At 44.0% G+C, this 17090-nt stretch overlaps 1 protein-coding gene across 2 annotated transcripts in view; it reads right to left on the reverse strand.

The window, feature by feature from the left end:
- The window catches only part of SYCP2 (synaptonemal complex protein 2), a 551324-nt gene that overhangs the window by 480826 nt on the left and 53408 nt on the right, over nt 1-17090 (reverse strand). The window contains exon 4 of one of the 2 annotated variants that reach the window (XM_077252834.1): nt 8626-8756. The exons of the other annotated variant lie outside the window; for it this stretch is intronic. Coding sequence (XP_077108949.1) covers nt 8626-8756 — 131 coding nt within the window. The remainder of the gene's footprint in view (nt 1-8625; nt 8757-17090) is intronic. 2 annotated transcript variants of the gene reach the window in all.

Below are 17090 nucleotides of genomic sequence, written 5' to 3' on the forward strand. Positions count from 1 at the left end.
TGGAGCACCACCAGGAGAGCAAGCACTTTACTGAAGACCCAAGGGCTGCCAGTACTAAGGGTAGTACGACAAACTAGAAATGAAGAGAAGTTAAGAAATCGCTGATTGGAGCCTGTGACGGCTATATGAATAAAAGTGTTGTCTATGTCTACTGAAGAGAGGAATTCTTCTAGCTCAAGTGATGTGAACACAAGCGCAAAAATACGAACCTTGAGAGGGGACAAATGAAAAAACCTGTTTGGGGGCAAAGAGGTGAATTCAATTTTGCAGCCCAGAGATACCACCTCCATAATCCAGGCATCGTCCATGTGAGCCATACAGATCTCCATGAGGGAGAGAAGACATCATCCGAGAAGGTGATACGAATGGGGGGGGGGGAAGACCGATTGATCACTTATAAGATTACTTACAGCATGGATCAAAGACCTGACCCCTTCAATCTGGGTGGGATACTGAAGGCAGATCCTGAGGGTCCTGGGCAGGCTGGGTGTTAAGACACTGGGTTATAGAGGGAATCTGGCTGACCGCATGGCAAACATTTGTCTCAGGGCTGGGAGAATCTTCCTGGGAAAAGAACATGATGCCTGAAAAAAAATGAAAATAGGTCCAAAAGGACTCTTGACCATTCCAGGAAAGGAGCAGGAGCTGTTAAATGCTGGCAAAAGAAGGCAGCTGGGTCTTCAATCGGGATGGTTCTTGAGGCTTTCAGAAAGGAAGAATGCCAAAACATTACATGAGGGGCAGCAAGGGTGTGCAGAGAAATGCAGACAGTCTGGAACCCTATAAAGAAACCCAGGAAAATAAGCTCATTCCCAAATGTTAAGAGCAAGAAAAGCTCTAGAGGGGAGAAAAAGCCCCTTGAGCTAGATAAAGGGTAGAGTGAGGTAGCAAGCCACCCTGTAGGCACAACAAAATTTACAGCCTAGCTGCAAAAAAAGCAAAGGCCTCCATTAGCAAGGAAATCAGGTGGCGCTGTTCTCTTGGAGATAGCCAGGAGTCAATAAAAGGTCACGGTAACGAAGAAAAGGGAGGCACCAGGGTAGAGCGGCACAAGAAAGGTGCCAGAGCCACACAAAAGAGTCACAGACAAGCTGGAATAAAGTCTAGAATACAGCCAAAGAGGCTGTAAACCATAGGACCAGACAAGGAAAAGAGATGGCCTTGGAGGAATAAGTAAAAGACCCCCAAGGAACGGTCTGTAGCAAGCTCACAGAAAATGGAGAGGATTTTGTAGGGAATATATGCACCTATTCGTCTGCATGGTCACCCCTTCGGTGGCATTTCATGAATTGTCCGGACACCGGCACTCCATTGCAACAGCAGTTGTGGGGTATGAGTGACAGGTGATAATATGGTGTCCGCAGGGAGATACACAGTGTGGTGTACATGGTGTGTCCTCCTGAGATGGTGAACATAAGGTGGGGGACATTCGCACCACCTTTATAAAACTGAAAAAAAAATGAATGTCTGAGGAGAGGGTATAGCCCACCACTACTATTAACCTAAAAGGTTCTTTCTTGCACCTTTACATTTTTTTTACATTTCCTTCTGCCCCGATGTGTATCAAGCTTCACAGAGCTGAATTGGAGGCTATATTATCGGCTAAAATTACATTTTCCATCAGCACAGTGCTTTTTCTTATAACTACATGCCTTCCATTTGCTCTCCTCTATGTTGCCTGATAAAGTTATCAACATATGCAATTTTTAATTTTATGGATGAGTTTGCCAATTGAATGACTATGATCAACTATTTAACCAATATTCTTTATTACTTTCAAACTCCAAATTTCATTGCTGGTCGCTGAGAATCCTCAGAGCATGACTATACTCTCTTCTGCATTCACAGCAGAACTAAGCATAGAATAGTTGAGCTGTGCTACTGTCACGATTCCTCCGCTCAGTGAATAATTGCTATGCTGTTCTGTGGAAACTGTCTGTGTCTTGATTGACATTTTGTATGTCCAATACTGTGGTGGGCTTGCTGGGCTGTCAGTGCCTTGATTGACATCTCTACAGTCCAATCTGTGACTGAGACGTGCGGGACTTTCTGCAGGTGGTCAGTGTTTTGCTGATCGCATAGCTACTTAACTGAACTGTCCCTGATCCCTGCCATAGTTTGTGCTTCTTGGTGTTAGCCTGATTCTGCTGCCTGACCCTTTGGACCGTGTTCTGACTATCCCTTTGTCTTGTCTTTTGATCCGCTATCTCTTCTTAGTGACCCTGGACTGTAACCTGCTTTACGCCTTCATCTTTTCCCTTGGTTATCTACGTACTCTTGATATTGACCCTGGATCGTTTGACTCTTCTGCCTCACAGCCTGTCTGTGAGTAGTGACTGGCATTACATTAAGTTAGGCCCTGAACAATGGACCCAGTTCGTGCACTATGTGATCAGGTGATGAATCTGACCCAGATGGTTCAGGATCTGGCCAGGAATCACCAGAGGCTAGAATCATCACAGTCCCAGCTGCAGGGTCAGTTTAGTACTCTGGATGGTTCCCAAAGCGCTCCGTTATCCACAGTGGTTGACTTTCCCCGAACCAGTTGTGGCACTTCCTGACAGATTTTAGGGGGGATCAATTTAGGGTATTGGGGAAATAATTTTTTACTCTACGACCTCAGTCTTCTTGGGATGAGTCCCAGCGGGTGGGTATAAGTATGTCCCTATTGTGTGGGGGTCCTCAGACTTAGGCATTCTTTTTGTCCCCACTAAGCCTAGAACGCTCTTCTGTTGACGCCTTTCTTGACGCTTTAGGGATGATAGGGTCCAGGTCGCAGATGCTAAGATTATGAACGTGACGCAGAGAAGCTGCATAACCGCAGAAGATTATAGTTCAGAGTTCCTGCAATTGTCATCTGAGGTTCTATGCAACAATGCTGCTCTCAGGTGTCAGTTTCGCCTGAGCACTGCAGCACTTTGCGCTGCCCTCAACAGGGCAGAAAAAGTATGCCTGCGCCGGAGCTGCAGCGTGAAGACAAGAAGAAGACGTCATCGTAAGAAGATGGGAGGCCCCGGACCTCGACACCCATCAGACCAGAACAGAAAAGGGACCGTCCCTGGGAGAGTATAATCTAACCTCCTTTTCTCATCTTTCAGGATACAATGGGGGCTTATCTACAGCATTATAGAATGCTGTAGATAAGCCCCTGATGCCGTTGGGCTTACCTCACCTTCGATTTTGGGGGTGGCAGGTTCTCTTTAAAAGGTATCAACTACTGAGGACTCTCAATTCTAAATATTTTTCTATCCACTGGCTAATACGGTACCAAGATATATATCTTACCTGTATCCTCAGGGTATAGTAATTTCTATGGTATCCTCAGAATTGGAAGCTGAGATTCGCCGAGCCCAGTCTTTAGCTCTTTCTGCTACTCCTGGATCTAAATTATTTGTGCCTGTGTATCTCAGATTATGTCTGTTGTAAGAGTTTCATGACTATCTTGAGTGGTCACCTCGGGGTCACTGCTACACAGAAAGCTATATGTATACTTTTATGGTGGCCATCCGTGCTGTAGTGCAGCGGGGTTGGTGCAGTGTGATAGAGAGGCAGTGACCCAGGAAAGTTCCAACAAAAAGTCTCTTTAATATTTAACTCACAGCAATACACAGTACACAATATCCTCTGGATCACAGTCGGGAACCATATTCTCCAGATTGCAGCCAATAAAACTGCAGTCCACCTCCGAGATCAGTTGCCATGGGCGAATGCACAGCTGTGTACGCTGTGGGTGCAAGGCCTTTCAGCTCCACTTGCCTGTGTTGACTCCCAGGTGGAGCTCTGCAGAGCCTTCTGCTCTGCATTTGTGCAAAACCCAAACTGACTCTTACACACCCAACCCTCTGCTTCAGAGCTTTTTACAAGCAACCTGTGGCCTTCGGCCACATGGAAAACCCAGCCAGAAAGGAAACGGACTGTCCCACTACCATCCTGCAGTCTGTTTAAAAAATAAAAGCCCAGCAGGTTTTCTTAAATCTGCCCTGGACAAATAGCCTGCCCAAGACCTATACTCACTTTTATTCTGCATTGCAATCACAGCTGCGCCTGTTACTGTAATGCACTCCCATGGCCTCAATACGCCTCCGTGTGCATCCTGGGGGGAACATACACTGACCCTCACATGTGACAACGGTCACTGCATCACAGTACTTAATGACATGGAAAGCTTAGTATCCGCTTGTGAGGTTTGTGCACGCGCTAAAGTTTGTCATAACTGGCCGGCCGGGAATTGGCTCCATTGCCTATTCCAGAAAGACTGTGGACTCATTTGTCCATGGATTTCATCACTAATTTGCCTTTGTCTAGTGGGAAAGCTGTTATTTGGGTGGTGGTTGACCGATTCAGTAAACAAGCTCACTTTGTTCCGTTTCAGGGTTACCTAATGCTGAGACGCTTTCCAGGTTATTCATCAATCATGTGGTGAGATGGCATGGCATCCCTTTAAACATTGTATCTGATAGGGGGGTGCAGTTTGTCTCTAAATTCTGGAGAGCGTTTTGTAAGAGACTGACCTGTCTTTTTCCTTTGCTTACCATTCTGAAACCAACGGTCAGACGGAAAGGACAAATCAGTCGTTTGAGTAAATTCTAAGGTGTTTTGTCACGGCTCAGCGGGAGGAGTGGTACTCATTCTTACCTCTTGCTGAATTCGCCTTTAACAGTCGGGTTAACCAGTCTACTGGAACCTCGCTTTTTTTCGTAATTATGGTTTTCATTCTCATTTTGGTGAATTCTCGAGGATGAGTTCTGGATGTTCGGGAGTAGAGGTTGCTATACAAAAACTAGGGGATGTCTGGTGACAGGTTCAGAGGAATATTGAGGTGGCCCAGTGTTGCCAGAAACGGAAAGCAGATAGGAAACATTCAAGGGGTCCTGTTATGACCCCAATGGCAGAGGGTCTCAAAAGTAAATACCAAGTCTGCAAACACAAAAACCCAGCTCATAGGGCAGTGGTAACTGGGCTGACCGTATATCTAATCCTAGCACCACAAATAGCAGCAGCCGGGGAACGTGCCTACGTTGGTTCTAGACGTCTCGCGCCAGCCAGAGAACTAACTAAACCTAGAAGGGAAAAGATAGACCTTTCTTGCCTCCAGAGAAAAGACCCCAAAAGTTGGATACAAGCCCCCAACAAATAATAACGGTGAGGTAAGAAGGAAAGACAAACGTAAGAATGAACTAGATATTTAGCAAAGAGAGGCCCACTGACTAATAGCAGAATATAGTAAGATGACTTATACGGTCAGCAAAAACCCTATCAAAATTTCCACGCTGGATATTCAAGAACCCCCGAACCGTCTAACGGCCCGGGGGGAGAATACCAGCCCCCTAGAGCTTCCAGCAAAATCAGGAATCACATTTAGTACAAGCTGGACAAAAAATAAGAGCAAAGCAAAAACCAAAAAACAAAGAAGCAGGACTTAGCTTAATTTTGCAAGATCCAGGACCAGCAGACAGGAGCAAACAGAAAGGAACTGATTACAACGATGCCAGGCACCAGACTGAGAATTCAGGAAGTTTATATAGCAACACCCCTGGACTAACGACCCAGGTGGGTGCCAAACTGAGGAAAGACAATCCCAGAGTCATATCACTAGTGACCACAAGAGGGAGCCAAAAAAGTCTAATTCACAACAGGGTCCCATATTCAAGGTTGGTGATAAGGTCTGGCTTTCTTCCAAAAATATTAAATTGAAAGTGCCATCAGCCAAGATGGGTCCTAAGTTTATTCGTCCATTTGAGATTTTGGAGGTAGTTAACCCAGTGGCTGTCAGATTAAAACTTCCTCCATCTTTTCGCATTCCAAATGTTTTGCATAAATCACTGCTAAGGCCTCTTTCACACTTCAGTCTTTTGGCGTCAGTTTGAATCCGCCGTTTTCGTCAAATAGCGGATCCACCATTTTTCCATCCGCCATGTGACGGATCCGTCGAGATTTGGTGGACGTCGTCTAGACATTGACGGACATTGCAACGTTTTTTGTCTGCGCCGAAATGGCGGTTCGCGACGAATCCGTCGCGTCTGCCATTCCCTAGAATGGCCACCTATGGGCGACGGACCCATCGCGATCCGTCATTTGGCGAATCCCAATCCGCTTTTTCAATTGAGCATGCTCCAAAAAGTAGATACTTTTCCCAGACAACCCCAAAACTATATAAACAGGACAGGTGGGCTTCACTCTTCAATGTGCCATCAAGAAGAGAAGAAGCAGAGAGAGAACACATTGCCAGCCAGCAAGACAGACCCTGCCAGCAGCCAGCAACACAGACCGATTAGCCTCAAAAGTGAAATCCGCACATATCTTCACAATATTCGCCAGTACTCCTTCCATCTCTGCCACTTTCTCTACAACCTTTCAAAGATGTGGTGTAAATACACTGTATATATAGTTTCCCAGTAGTTTCCAGTAGCCAGTCACATTTCCCAGTACTCTGTATTAGCCAATCACATTGAGATCCTCGGTTTTTAAAAAATGGATCCGTCAAAAAACGGTTCCAACGGATGTAAAAAAAACTGTTGCAACGGTTCTAACAGATCCGGATTTTTGACGCATCCGTGTAACGGATCCGTAAAAAAAAACGGATCCGTTAGAACCGTTTTCTCAACAATTTTGACGGATCCGTCACAATGTCGGAGCAGACTGATGCCAAACAACTGAAGTGTGAAAGAAGCCTAAAAGAGTTTGTACCTTCCGTTTTGGTTCCTTCATCTCCACCTCCACCGGTTTCTGTCAATGACAGTTTGGAGTTTGAGGTTCAACAGAATGTTGACTCCCGGAAAGTCGGCAATTGCCTCCAGTACCTCATTCATTGGAGAGGTTACGGACCGGAAGAGAGATATTGCGTCCCTGCTCGAGCTGTCAATGACGATTTTCTGGTCAGGGCCTTCCATTGCAGGTTTCCTGGGAAACCTGGGGGTCCGGTGGCCCTCCTAGAAGAGGGGGTACTGTCACGATTCCTCCGCTAAGCGAATGATTGCTATGCTGTTCTGTGTAAACCGTCTTGCTGAGCTGTCTGTGCCTTGATTGACAGCTCTGCTGTCTAATCTGTGACTGGGACATACGGGACTTTCTGCAGGTGGTCAGTGTTCTGCTGATCGCATAGCTACTTAACTGAACTGTCTGCCCCTGATCCCTGCCAGGCGTAGTTTTTGCTTCTTGGTGAGTGTTAGCCTGATTCTGCTGCCTGACCCTTTGGACCGTGTTCTGACTATCCCTTTGTCTTGTCCTTTGGCTTTTGATCCACTATCTCTTCTTATTGACCCTGGACTGTGACCTGACTTACGCCTTCGTCTTTTCCCTTGATTATCTACATACTCTTGATATTGACCCCGAAACGTCTGACTCTTCTGCGTTCACGGCCTGTCTGAGTAGTGACTATCTTAACAGCTACAAAACGGCTGTCAGGGTAATGAGGATGCCATGAGAATGTGTGGGGGATGATTTATTACAGAGGGTCATAGATACTATAACATCTGTTTTTCATGAATTAGACAGGGTCATTAATGCAGCTCATATCAATGCGATCTCCAATATAGCATAACAGAGTTGTGCTATAACCCAGCTGTCAAATATTTTATTAGACAGGGTCATTAATTGCATCTGTGTTTCATGAATTAGGGTCAATAGGTGCAAATACAGGTGGTATCAGGGGGATCTTCAGAATAGCATGCAATATTAAATACACAGGGTTCTTGGGTTCATTTGCACATGCTAGAACAATAGCAGTAGAACTACTGGAGGATGAATCCAGTGGAAACACAGGGTAAAGAGAACCCTGTTGGTCATGATTAGGGGGGCAAAAGCTGCAAATTTGTACAGATTTAAAAATAGGTTGTTTAAGCACACATGACTAATACTGCGTGCATAAAAACTAAGGCCGCATTATGATTTTGGGAATAACCCTTTAAAGGGAACCTGTCACCCCCAAAATGGAAGTTGACCTAAGCCCACCGGTATCAGGGGCTTATCTACAGCATTCTGTAATGCTGTAGATAAGCCCCGGATGTAATCTGAAAGATGAGAAAAAGAGGTTAGATTATACTCATCGATGAGCGTCGTGGTCCGGTCCGGGCCTCCCATCTTCTTACGATGGCGTCCTCTTCTAGTCTTCACACTGCGGCTCCGGCGCTTTGTCTGCCCTGATGAGGGCAGAGCAAAGTACTGCAGTGCACAGGCGCCGGGAAAGGTCAGAGAGGCCCGGTGCCTGCGAAATGCAGTACTTTGCTCTGCTCTTAACAGGGCAGACAAAGTACGCCTGCGCCTGAGCAGCAGCGTGAAGACAAGAAGAGGACGTCATCCTATGAAAATGGGAGGCCCTGGACCGGACCGCGATGCTCATCGGACCAGACCGCAGCGGGAACGCCCCTGGGTGAGTATAATATAACCTCTTTTTCTCATCTTTCAGGATACATCGGGGGCTTATCTACAGCATTCCAGAATGCTGAAGATAAGCCCCTGATGCCGGTGGGCTTAGCTCAACTTCCATTTTGGGGGTGACAGGTTCCCATTAAAGTAATTTAGCAAAGTAATGTATTTTATTAATGACATACTAGTATTATAGAAATAACTGTCTAGGTTTGCCTTGGTTGAGAAAGAATGCTCAGCAGGAAACAAATAAAAACACTTATCTTTTCAACAAGTCCCTGATTGATTGCTGTTGTGAGCCATTCTTCATGACTGGAAGTCATGCATTTGGAAAACTTATAAATAACGTTCAACAATAGTGACACATTCCTTATATCTTTCTTATCAAGTTCCTGAAAAAAAACATAAATAATTAATTTGTGAAAATAAGGTATTTGCAAGGCATAAGATAACTGAAGCAATGTAGATAAATAAGGTATATGAAGTTAAAAGTTACAGGTGTTATTAAATTGCTTTAGCTAGCATGCAAATTGATTCTTCAGAGAAAAAGAGGACTTGAAATCTATAGCGCCACCTGTTAGAAGTAGCGATCCTACAAGTCACAATCAACCCTTTAACGAGTCTTACAATATGACTTAGGATAAAAGCCAAATAAGTATCTCAATTCACAGACACGGTGTTTCGGGCTGTTGGCCCTCGTCAGTGCGAAGCATGCAAACTGATTTGGCTAGGTAAGAGGCTCTGGACTGAGGTCTAAGGGGTAAGGTTTCTTCTTGTGGAGAGTGACCAGCTCTAGCGTGTGAAGGTAAGGAGGCTTATTCGCCGTGTAATGCTCCTCTGGGAAATTTAATATGCAAATTGCCTCTTCAGAGAACGAGAGGACTTGAACTCTATAGAGCCACCTGTTGGAAGTAGCGATCCTACAAGTCACAATCAACCCTTTAACGAGTCTTGCAATATGACTTAAGATAAAAGCCAAATCAGTATCTCAAATCAGACACGGTGTTTCGGGCTGTTGGCCCTCGTCAGTGCGAAGCATGAGAACTGATTTGGCTAGGTGAGAGGCTCTGGACTGAGAATTAGCAATTTTGCACATGACTTTCTTTGGTATCAGCTTTCATTCTCCTGCTGTGATGACTTTTATCTTACAAAGTGTATAGTACCGTTCCGCTAGCCATGCAGTAGTTACATTCCAGTAGAGAAGACCTGGCAAAGTGCGGGCCACATCCGACCCTCTAGCTGTCTCAGTCCGGACCGTGGACCAAGACAGCCGATGGGCTGGAAACCAAAGGTCCACAGGCCGCACCGTGCTCGCTCGCTGTCTCTGGCATCTGGACTGACTTCTTTGGTGGAGGAAGGGCCTCCGGACACTTCTTCCACCAATCAGCTTGTGAAACTGCTGATGCAATGATGTCATTTCATTGCGTCAGCAGTGTACTGTGGAGAGTTAGTGAACTTGAGGGAGGGAGAGAAGCAGAGCGCCGGGGAACGGGACTGACATGAGTACATCCTGTTCTTTTTTTTTTCGTTTGTTTGTTTGTGTGGGTATGGGGGGTGTCATGCTTCACATGGGGAGGCTGTGGGGGTGTCATGCTTCATATGAGGAGGCTATGGGGGTGTCATACTGCACATGAGGAGGCTATGGAGGCGTCATGCTGCACATGGTGTGGCTATGGAGGTGACATGTAGCTCATGGGGAGGCTATGGGGACGTCCTGCTGCACATAGGGAGGCTATGGGGGCATACTGCTGCACATACAGAGGCTATGGGGGTGTCATGCATCATATACAGAGGCTATGGGGGTGTCGTGCAGCACACACAGAGGCTATAGGGGTGTCGTGCAGCGTATGAGGAGGCTATGGGGGAATCATGCTGCGCATGAGGAGGCTATGGGGGAATCATGTTGCGCATAGGGAAGCTATGGGGGCGTCATGTTGCACATGGGGAAGCTATGGGGGTGTCATGCAGCCCATGAGGAGGCTATGGGGACGTCATGCTGTCCATGAAGAGGCTATGGGGGCATCATGTTGCGCATTGGGAGGCTATGTTGGCAGGGTCGGACTGGGGTGCCTAGGGCCCACCAGGAGAATTAACTCTAGTGGCCCACTCTACAGCTTCCATAAACGTTTTCTTATATAAGGACAGAGATGTTAATCATATTTGTAATATACTTCGTTAGGAAAATAAGTTTATGGCAGCAGCAAATGATGAGTCCTGATGTTCCTGAGCACTCGGCTTTTTCTACTCCCGACCTCTGATTTACAGGTTTGTGGGTTTTTTTGTTTTTTTTTAAAACTGAATTAGCAACGGGGACAGAGAAAGTCAGGAACTCCTGAAAATTCAGGACACAACATTATGTGCTGGAGCTTCTAATACAACATTTTGGTACAACTGAGTGACCCAACATTTTGCTATGGTATGTGTCACTAGTTTGTTACCCTTAGTTAGGACATCATGAAATCAGTGACAGATTCCCTGTAACAGAATCCCTGGATAATACCTTTAGGGTAGTTTCACACTAGTCCACTGAGGGATGCCTGCTGCTTGTATCCTACAGTGGACCCGCACTGGAGGAGGATCGTGACGACATTATATTGATATATAGTCACATGTATATAATGCCGGGTGCATTATATACAATGTTTAGAGTCTGAGAGAAATCTTTCATGTGTATTGGACACCTCTTTAAAGGCTCTCTGTCAGCACAGAATGACTATTGAAACCAAGCAGAAGCGCTCAGATTATCATGGTGGCCAATCATTTATATACACCTTCCCACTTGCTTGTTTTCCATCCATCTATGAAGCCAGAGCTGTCAATCACATTAGACACTAGAAAGGAGGGGTGGAGAATGATGGAATACAAACAGGTGGGAAAGTGAATGTACATGATTGGCACCTCCATGAAGCACCGAGCGGCAGGACTTGAACAGTCATTCTGCACTGACAGAGCCCCTTTAACCCCTTTACCCCCAAGGGTGGTTTGCACGTTAATGACCAGGCCAATTTTTACAATTCTGACCACTGTCCCTTTATGAGGTTATAACTCTGGAACGCTTCAACGGATCCCGGTGATTCTGACATTGTTTTCTCGTGACATATTGTACTTCATGATAGTGGTAACATTTCTTTGATATTACCTGCGTTTATTTGTGAAAAAAATCAGAAATTTGTCGAAAATTTAGAAAATTTCGCAATTTTCCAACTTTGAATTTTTATGCAATTAAATCTCAGAGATATGTCACACAAAATACTTAATAAGTAACATTGCCCACATGTCTACTTTACATCAGCACAATTTTGGAAGTTTGACCAGCAATTTCTCATTTTTACAACGCCATTTTTTTTTAGGGACCACATCTCATTTGAAGTCATTTTGAGAGGTCTATATGATAGAAAATAACCAAGTGTGACACCATTCTAAAAACTGCACCCCTCAAGGTGCTCAAAACCACATTCAAGAAGTTTATTAACCCTTCAAGGTGTTTCACAGGAATTTTTGGAATGTTTAAATAAAAATGAACATTTAACTTTTTTTCACAAAAAATTTACTTCAGCTCCAAATTATTTTATTTTACCAAGGGTAACAGGAGAAAATGGACCCCAAAAGTTGTTGTATAATTTGTCCTGAGTATGCCGATACCCCATATGTGGGGGTAAACCACTGTTTCGGCGCATGGCAGAGCTCGGAAGCGAAGGAGCGCCATTTGGCTTTTCAATGCAAAATTGACAGGAATTGAGATGGGACGCCATGTAGCGTTTGGAGAGCCACTGATGAGCCTAAACATGGAAACCCCCCACAAGTGACACCATTTTGGAAAGTAGACCCCCTAAGGAACTTATCTAGATGTGTGGTGAGCACTTTGACCCATTAAGTGATTCACAGAAGTTTATAATTCAGAGCCGTAAAAATAAAAAATCATATTTTTTCACAAAAATGATCTTTTCGCCCCCAATTTTTTATTTTCCCAAGGGTAAGAGAAGAAATTGGACCCCAATAGTTGTTGTACAATTTGTCCTGAGTATGCTGATACCCCATATGTGGGGGTAAACCACTGTTTGGGCGCATGGGAGAGCTCGGAAGGGAAGGAGCGCTGTTTGACTTTTCAATGCAAAATTGACAGGAACTGAGATGGGACGCCATGTTGCGTTTGGAGATCCACTGATGTGCCTAAACATTGAAACCCCGCACAAGTGACACCATTTTGGAAAGTAGACCCCCTAAGGAACTCATCTAGATGTGTTGTGAGAGCTTTGATCCCCCAAATGTTTCACTACAGTTTATAACGCAGAGCCGTGAAAATAAAAATGACTTTCCCTAATGGGAAAATGGAAATAAATACATTTTTTTAATTTTTTAATTTTTCCCTAACTAAGGGGGTGATGAAGGGGGGTTTGATTTACTTTTATAGCGGGTTTTTTAGCGGATTTTTATGATTGGCAGCTGCCACACACTGAAAGACGCTTTTTATTGCAAAAAAATATTTTTTGCGTTACCACATTTTGACAGCTATAATTTTTCCATATTTTGGTCCACAGAGTCATGTGAGGTCTTGTTTTTTGCGGGACGAGTTGACGTTTTTATTGGTAACATCTTCAGGCACGTGACATTTTTTGATCGCTTTTTATTCCGATTTTTGTGAGGCAGAATGACCAAAAACCAGCTATTCATGAATTTCTTTCGGGGGAGGCGTTTATACCGTTCTGCGTTTGGTAAAATGGATAAAGCAGTTTTATTCTTCGGGTCAGTACGATTACAGCGATACCTCATTTATATCATTTTTTTATGTTTTGGCGCTTTTATACGATATAAACTATTTTATAGAAAAATAATTATTTTTGCATCGCTTTATTCTGAGGACTATAACTTTTTTATTTTTTCCTTGATGACGCTGTATCGTGGCTCGTTTTTTGCGCGACAAGATGACGTTTTCAGCGGTACCATGGCTATTTATATCCGTCTTTTTGATAGTGTGTTATTCCACTTTTTGCTTGGCGTTATGATAATAAAGCGTTGTTTTTTGCCTCGTTTTTTTTTTTTTTTTTTTTTTTTTTACGGTGTTCACTGAAGGGGTTAACTAGTGGGACAAACTTTTCAGAATCTTATCCCAGGCTCGAGTTCATATGAGTTCATCCAGCAGAGGGCACATCACCGCGACTCGAGGTAACTATAGGACATTCCCCTGCATTCCATTCATTCACCAAATTTTACAGACAGGAGCACAGCTGTATTAGCAGGGCTCCTGGGTGTAAAATGATTTAACCCCTTCAGATGGATTTACAGCATGGGACATGACTGATCGACAGAAGGTATGGAATATTGTTGTTTGTTTTGTTTAACTTTATTTCAGATGACAAGGGTCTTCAGGTGGATTGAGAGTATAATAAAATATTAAAACACCCTGTGTCTTTATTTCATTAAAATACTTTTTAATAATGTGTGTGTTTTATTAACCATTTCATACTATTGGATTAATAATGGATAGGTGTCATAATTGACGCCTCTCCATTATTAACCTGGCTTAATGTCACCTTACAATAGCAAGGTGACATTAACCCTTCATTACCCCATGTCCCACCGCTACACGGGAGTGGGAAGAGAATGACCAAGTGCCAGAGTAGGCGCATCTTACAGATGTGCCTTTTCTGGGGTGGCTGGGGGCAGATGTTTTTAGCCAGGGGGGGTCCTATAACCATGGTCCCTCTCTAGGCTATTAATATCTGCCTTCAGTCACTGGCTTAACCACTCTGGCGGAGAAAATTGCGCTCGAGCCCACGCCAATTTTTTCCGGGATTTAACCCTTTAATTTAATAGCTAGAGCCCCCAAATTTGACACACAGACACTTCTTACATTAGTAAAGAGGAATATGTAATAAAAGAAGGGATATGAGATAGTTTACTGTATGTAAACCATGTTTCATATCCTGTCGGGTTTGTGAAGGAGAGCAATTGAATTACCGGCTTTTATGCTATCTAGCGCTGCATTAAATATAAATATATATATATATATATATATATATATATATATATATATATATGTGTCTCACTGACACATATATATATATATATATATATATATATATACAGTTATATATATATGTATATATACCTATTCTATGTGTATATATCTACTCTATTTTAACCTGTCAGTGTGATTTTACTGTACACCGCGCTGAATTACTGGCTTTTCAAAGGACACCGGTGCGTAAAAATCAGACAGAACTCGCATGGTGCGAGTGCTGTGCGATTTTTTTCTCGTACCCATTGACTTGCATTGGCGAGTCTCGTCCGAGAATTGCAGCAATACGCAGCATGCTGCGATTTTTTTCTCAGTCCAATTTCGGCTGAGAAAAAAAATCGCAAATGAAAAGACACCTATTGAATAACATTGGTCCGAGTGCAATCCGATTTTTTATCGGATTGCACTCGTCCGTTTTCCTCGCAAGTGGAAATGAGCCCTAACTCTCATCATTCTCCCCTGCTCGCGCCGATCGCCGGTAGAGCAGAGGCGAATGATGAGAGCCATGTTCAGCACCCGGCGCCAGGAAACAGAGATTACTGTAACGCTTCTTCCCTGGCGCTAGTCCATGTGGTACTGGAAAAGTTGACGTTTTTAATGGTATCATTTTCTGGCACATGACATTTTTTGGTCGCTTTATATTCCGATTTTTGGAAGGGAGAATGAGCAAAAAACAGCAATTCAGGAGTTTTTTATTTTTATTTTTTTTTAGTGGGGGTGGTTATATTATTCCATGTGTGGTAAAATTGATAAGGCAGTTTCATTTTTCAGGTCAGTACAATTACAGCTATACTTCAATTATATTTTTTTTATGTTTTGGCGCTTTTACACAATAAAAACTATATGATAGCCAAAATAATTATTTTTGCATCGCTTTATTCTGAGAGCTATAACCTTTTTATTTTTTCACTGATGGAGCTGTATGGTGGATGACGTTTTCAGCTGTACCATGTTTATTTATATACATCTTTTTTATTGTGTTTCATTCCACTTTTTGTTCTGCAATATGACGATAAAACAATGCTTTATGTCTTTTTTTTATTTTTTTTATGGTATTCACTAAAGGGGTTAAATACTGGGACAATTTTATAGGTCAGGTTGTTGCGGACGTGGCAATACCAAATGTGTACTTTTATTATTTATAAAAAAAAATTCACTCAAATATTTTTTTTATTTTTTTGCAGGCTGATCGCTTCTACGGCATGGAGATGCAGCACCATCCTCATGCTGTAGAAATTGTCAGCTCTGCACTGACACAGAAACTTGCTGATCATGCACTGCGCATGTTCAGCATGTTTCCTAGCTCTGGTGACCCAGATGTAGTCATGATGACATCGGATCACCATGATAACGATCGGGAACCCAAGTTATGCTGCGGGGTCTCCGATCCCAGGGCAGAGGGGCTGTCAGCCCTATGTCGGCTTCCAATCTTGTTCGATCGCAGTATTTCGGGGGTTAAAGTGCCAGGAGGGGTGTATAACCGCTCCTGGCACTTAGTGCCGGGTGTCAGCTGTCAAAATCAGCTGACACCCGGCGGCAATCGCCCGCACATCACCCGTGTTCACGAGCTAAGGCGCAGATGTAATAATCCGTCCCTGGTCAGATAGACCCAGGTCACATGGATGGATTATTACATCTGATATCAGAAAGGGGTTAAATTAAAAAAAAATATATATATGCATGTTTGGTATCTAGGCAAGTATACTGATCTGGAAAATCATTGTCAGGTCAGTTTTACACTATAGTGAACATGATAAATAAAAACCCCAAAAACAATTGTGGAATTGCACTTTTTTCCAATTTTAAAGTACTTGTAATTTATTCCCACTTTCAAATGCATCACATCATAAAAAGAATGGTGTAATTCAAAAATACAACTTGTATGACAAAAACAAACAAACCGTCATACAGTTATGTGAATGGAAAAAAAACAAAAACTAAGTTTCTTGCAAGAAGGGGAGGGAAAAAAAAGAAAAGAGCCTAGTCTGTTGCTGTCGCATCAGCTATACACTCCTCTGAATTCAGAAACCAGAGAAAAAACAAAACATGGAGTAAGCAAGAGCCACCAATCAAGAATCTAAGGCTACTTTCACACTAGCGTCGGGAACAACCCGTCGCTGCGCGTCGGGCCGACGTTCCCGACGCTAGTGTGGTCTCCGCCGCACAACGGGGGCAGCGGATGCATATTTTCCACGCATCCGCTGCCCCATTGTGAGGTGCGGGGATGTGCGGGGAGGTGGGGGCGGAGTTCCGACTGCGCATGCGCAGTCGGAAAAAGCGGACCGTCGGGAGCAAAAAACGTTACATGTAGCGTTTTGTTTTCCCGACGGACCGCTACCATACGCCCAAACGCCGCCAAACGCATTCACCGTTTGGAAATGCGTCGCAAATGCGTCGCAAATGCGTCGCTAATGTTACTCTATGACGAAACAACGTATCCAGCAAAAACTTTTGCTGGATGCGGCGTTTCGCAAAAACGACGCATTTGCGACGTATTGCAGTTAACGCTAGTGTGAAAGTAGCCTTAGGGTATGTGTCCACTTTCAGGATGGCCAGCGGTTTGGACGGAGCGGCAAACTTGCTCCGCCCAAAGCTCCGCCCCCTTCTGGAGACGCGATGATGCCGGATGTGTTCATTGCACACATCCGGCATCATCGCACCCCACACATAGGGCCCTGTAATTTACCTTGCGGCGGCGCAGCGTACA

Source organism: Ranitomeya variabilis, chromosome 4 (assembly GCF_051348905.1).
Source record: "Ranitomeya variabilis isolate aRanVar5 chromosome 4, aRanVar5.hap1, whole genome shotgun sequence".
NCBI lineage: Eukaryota > Metazoa > Chordata > Amphibia > Anura > Dendrobatidae > Ranitomeya > Ranitomeya variabilis.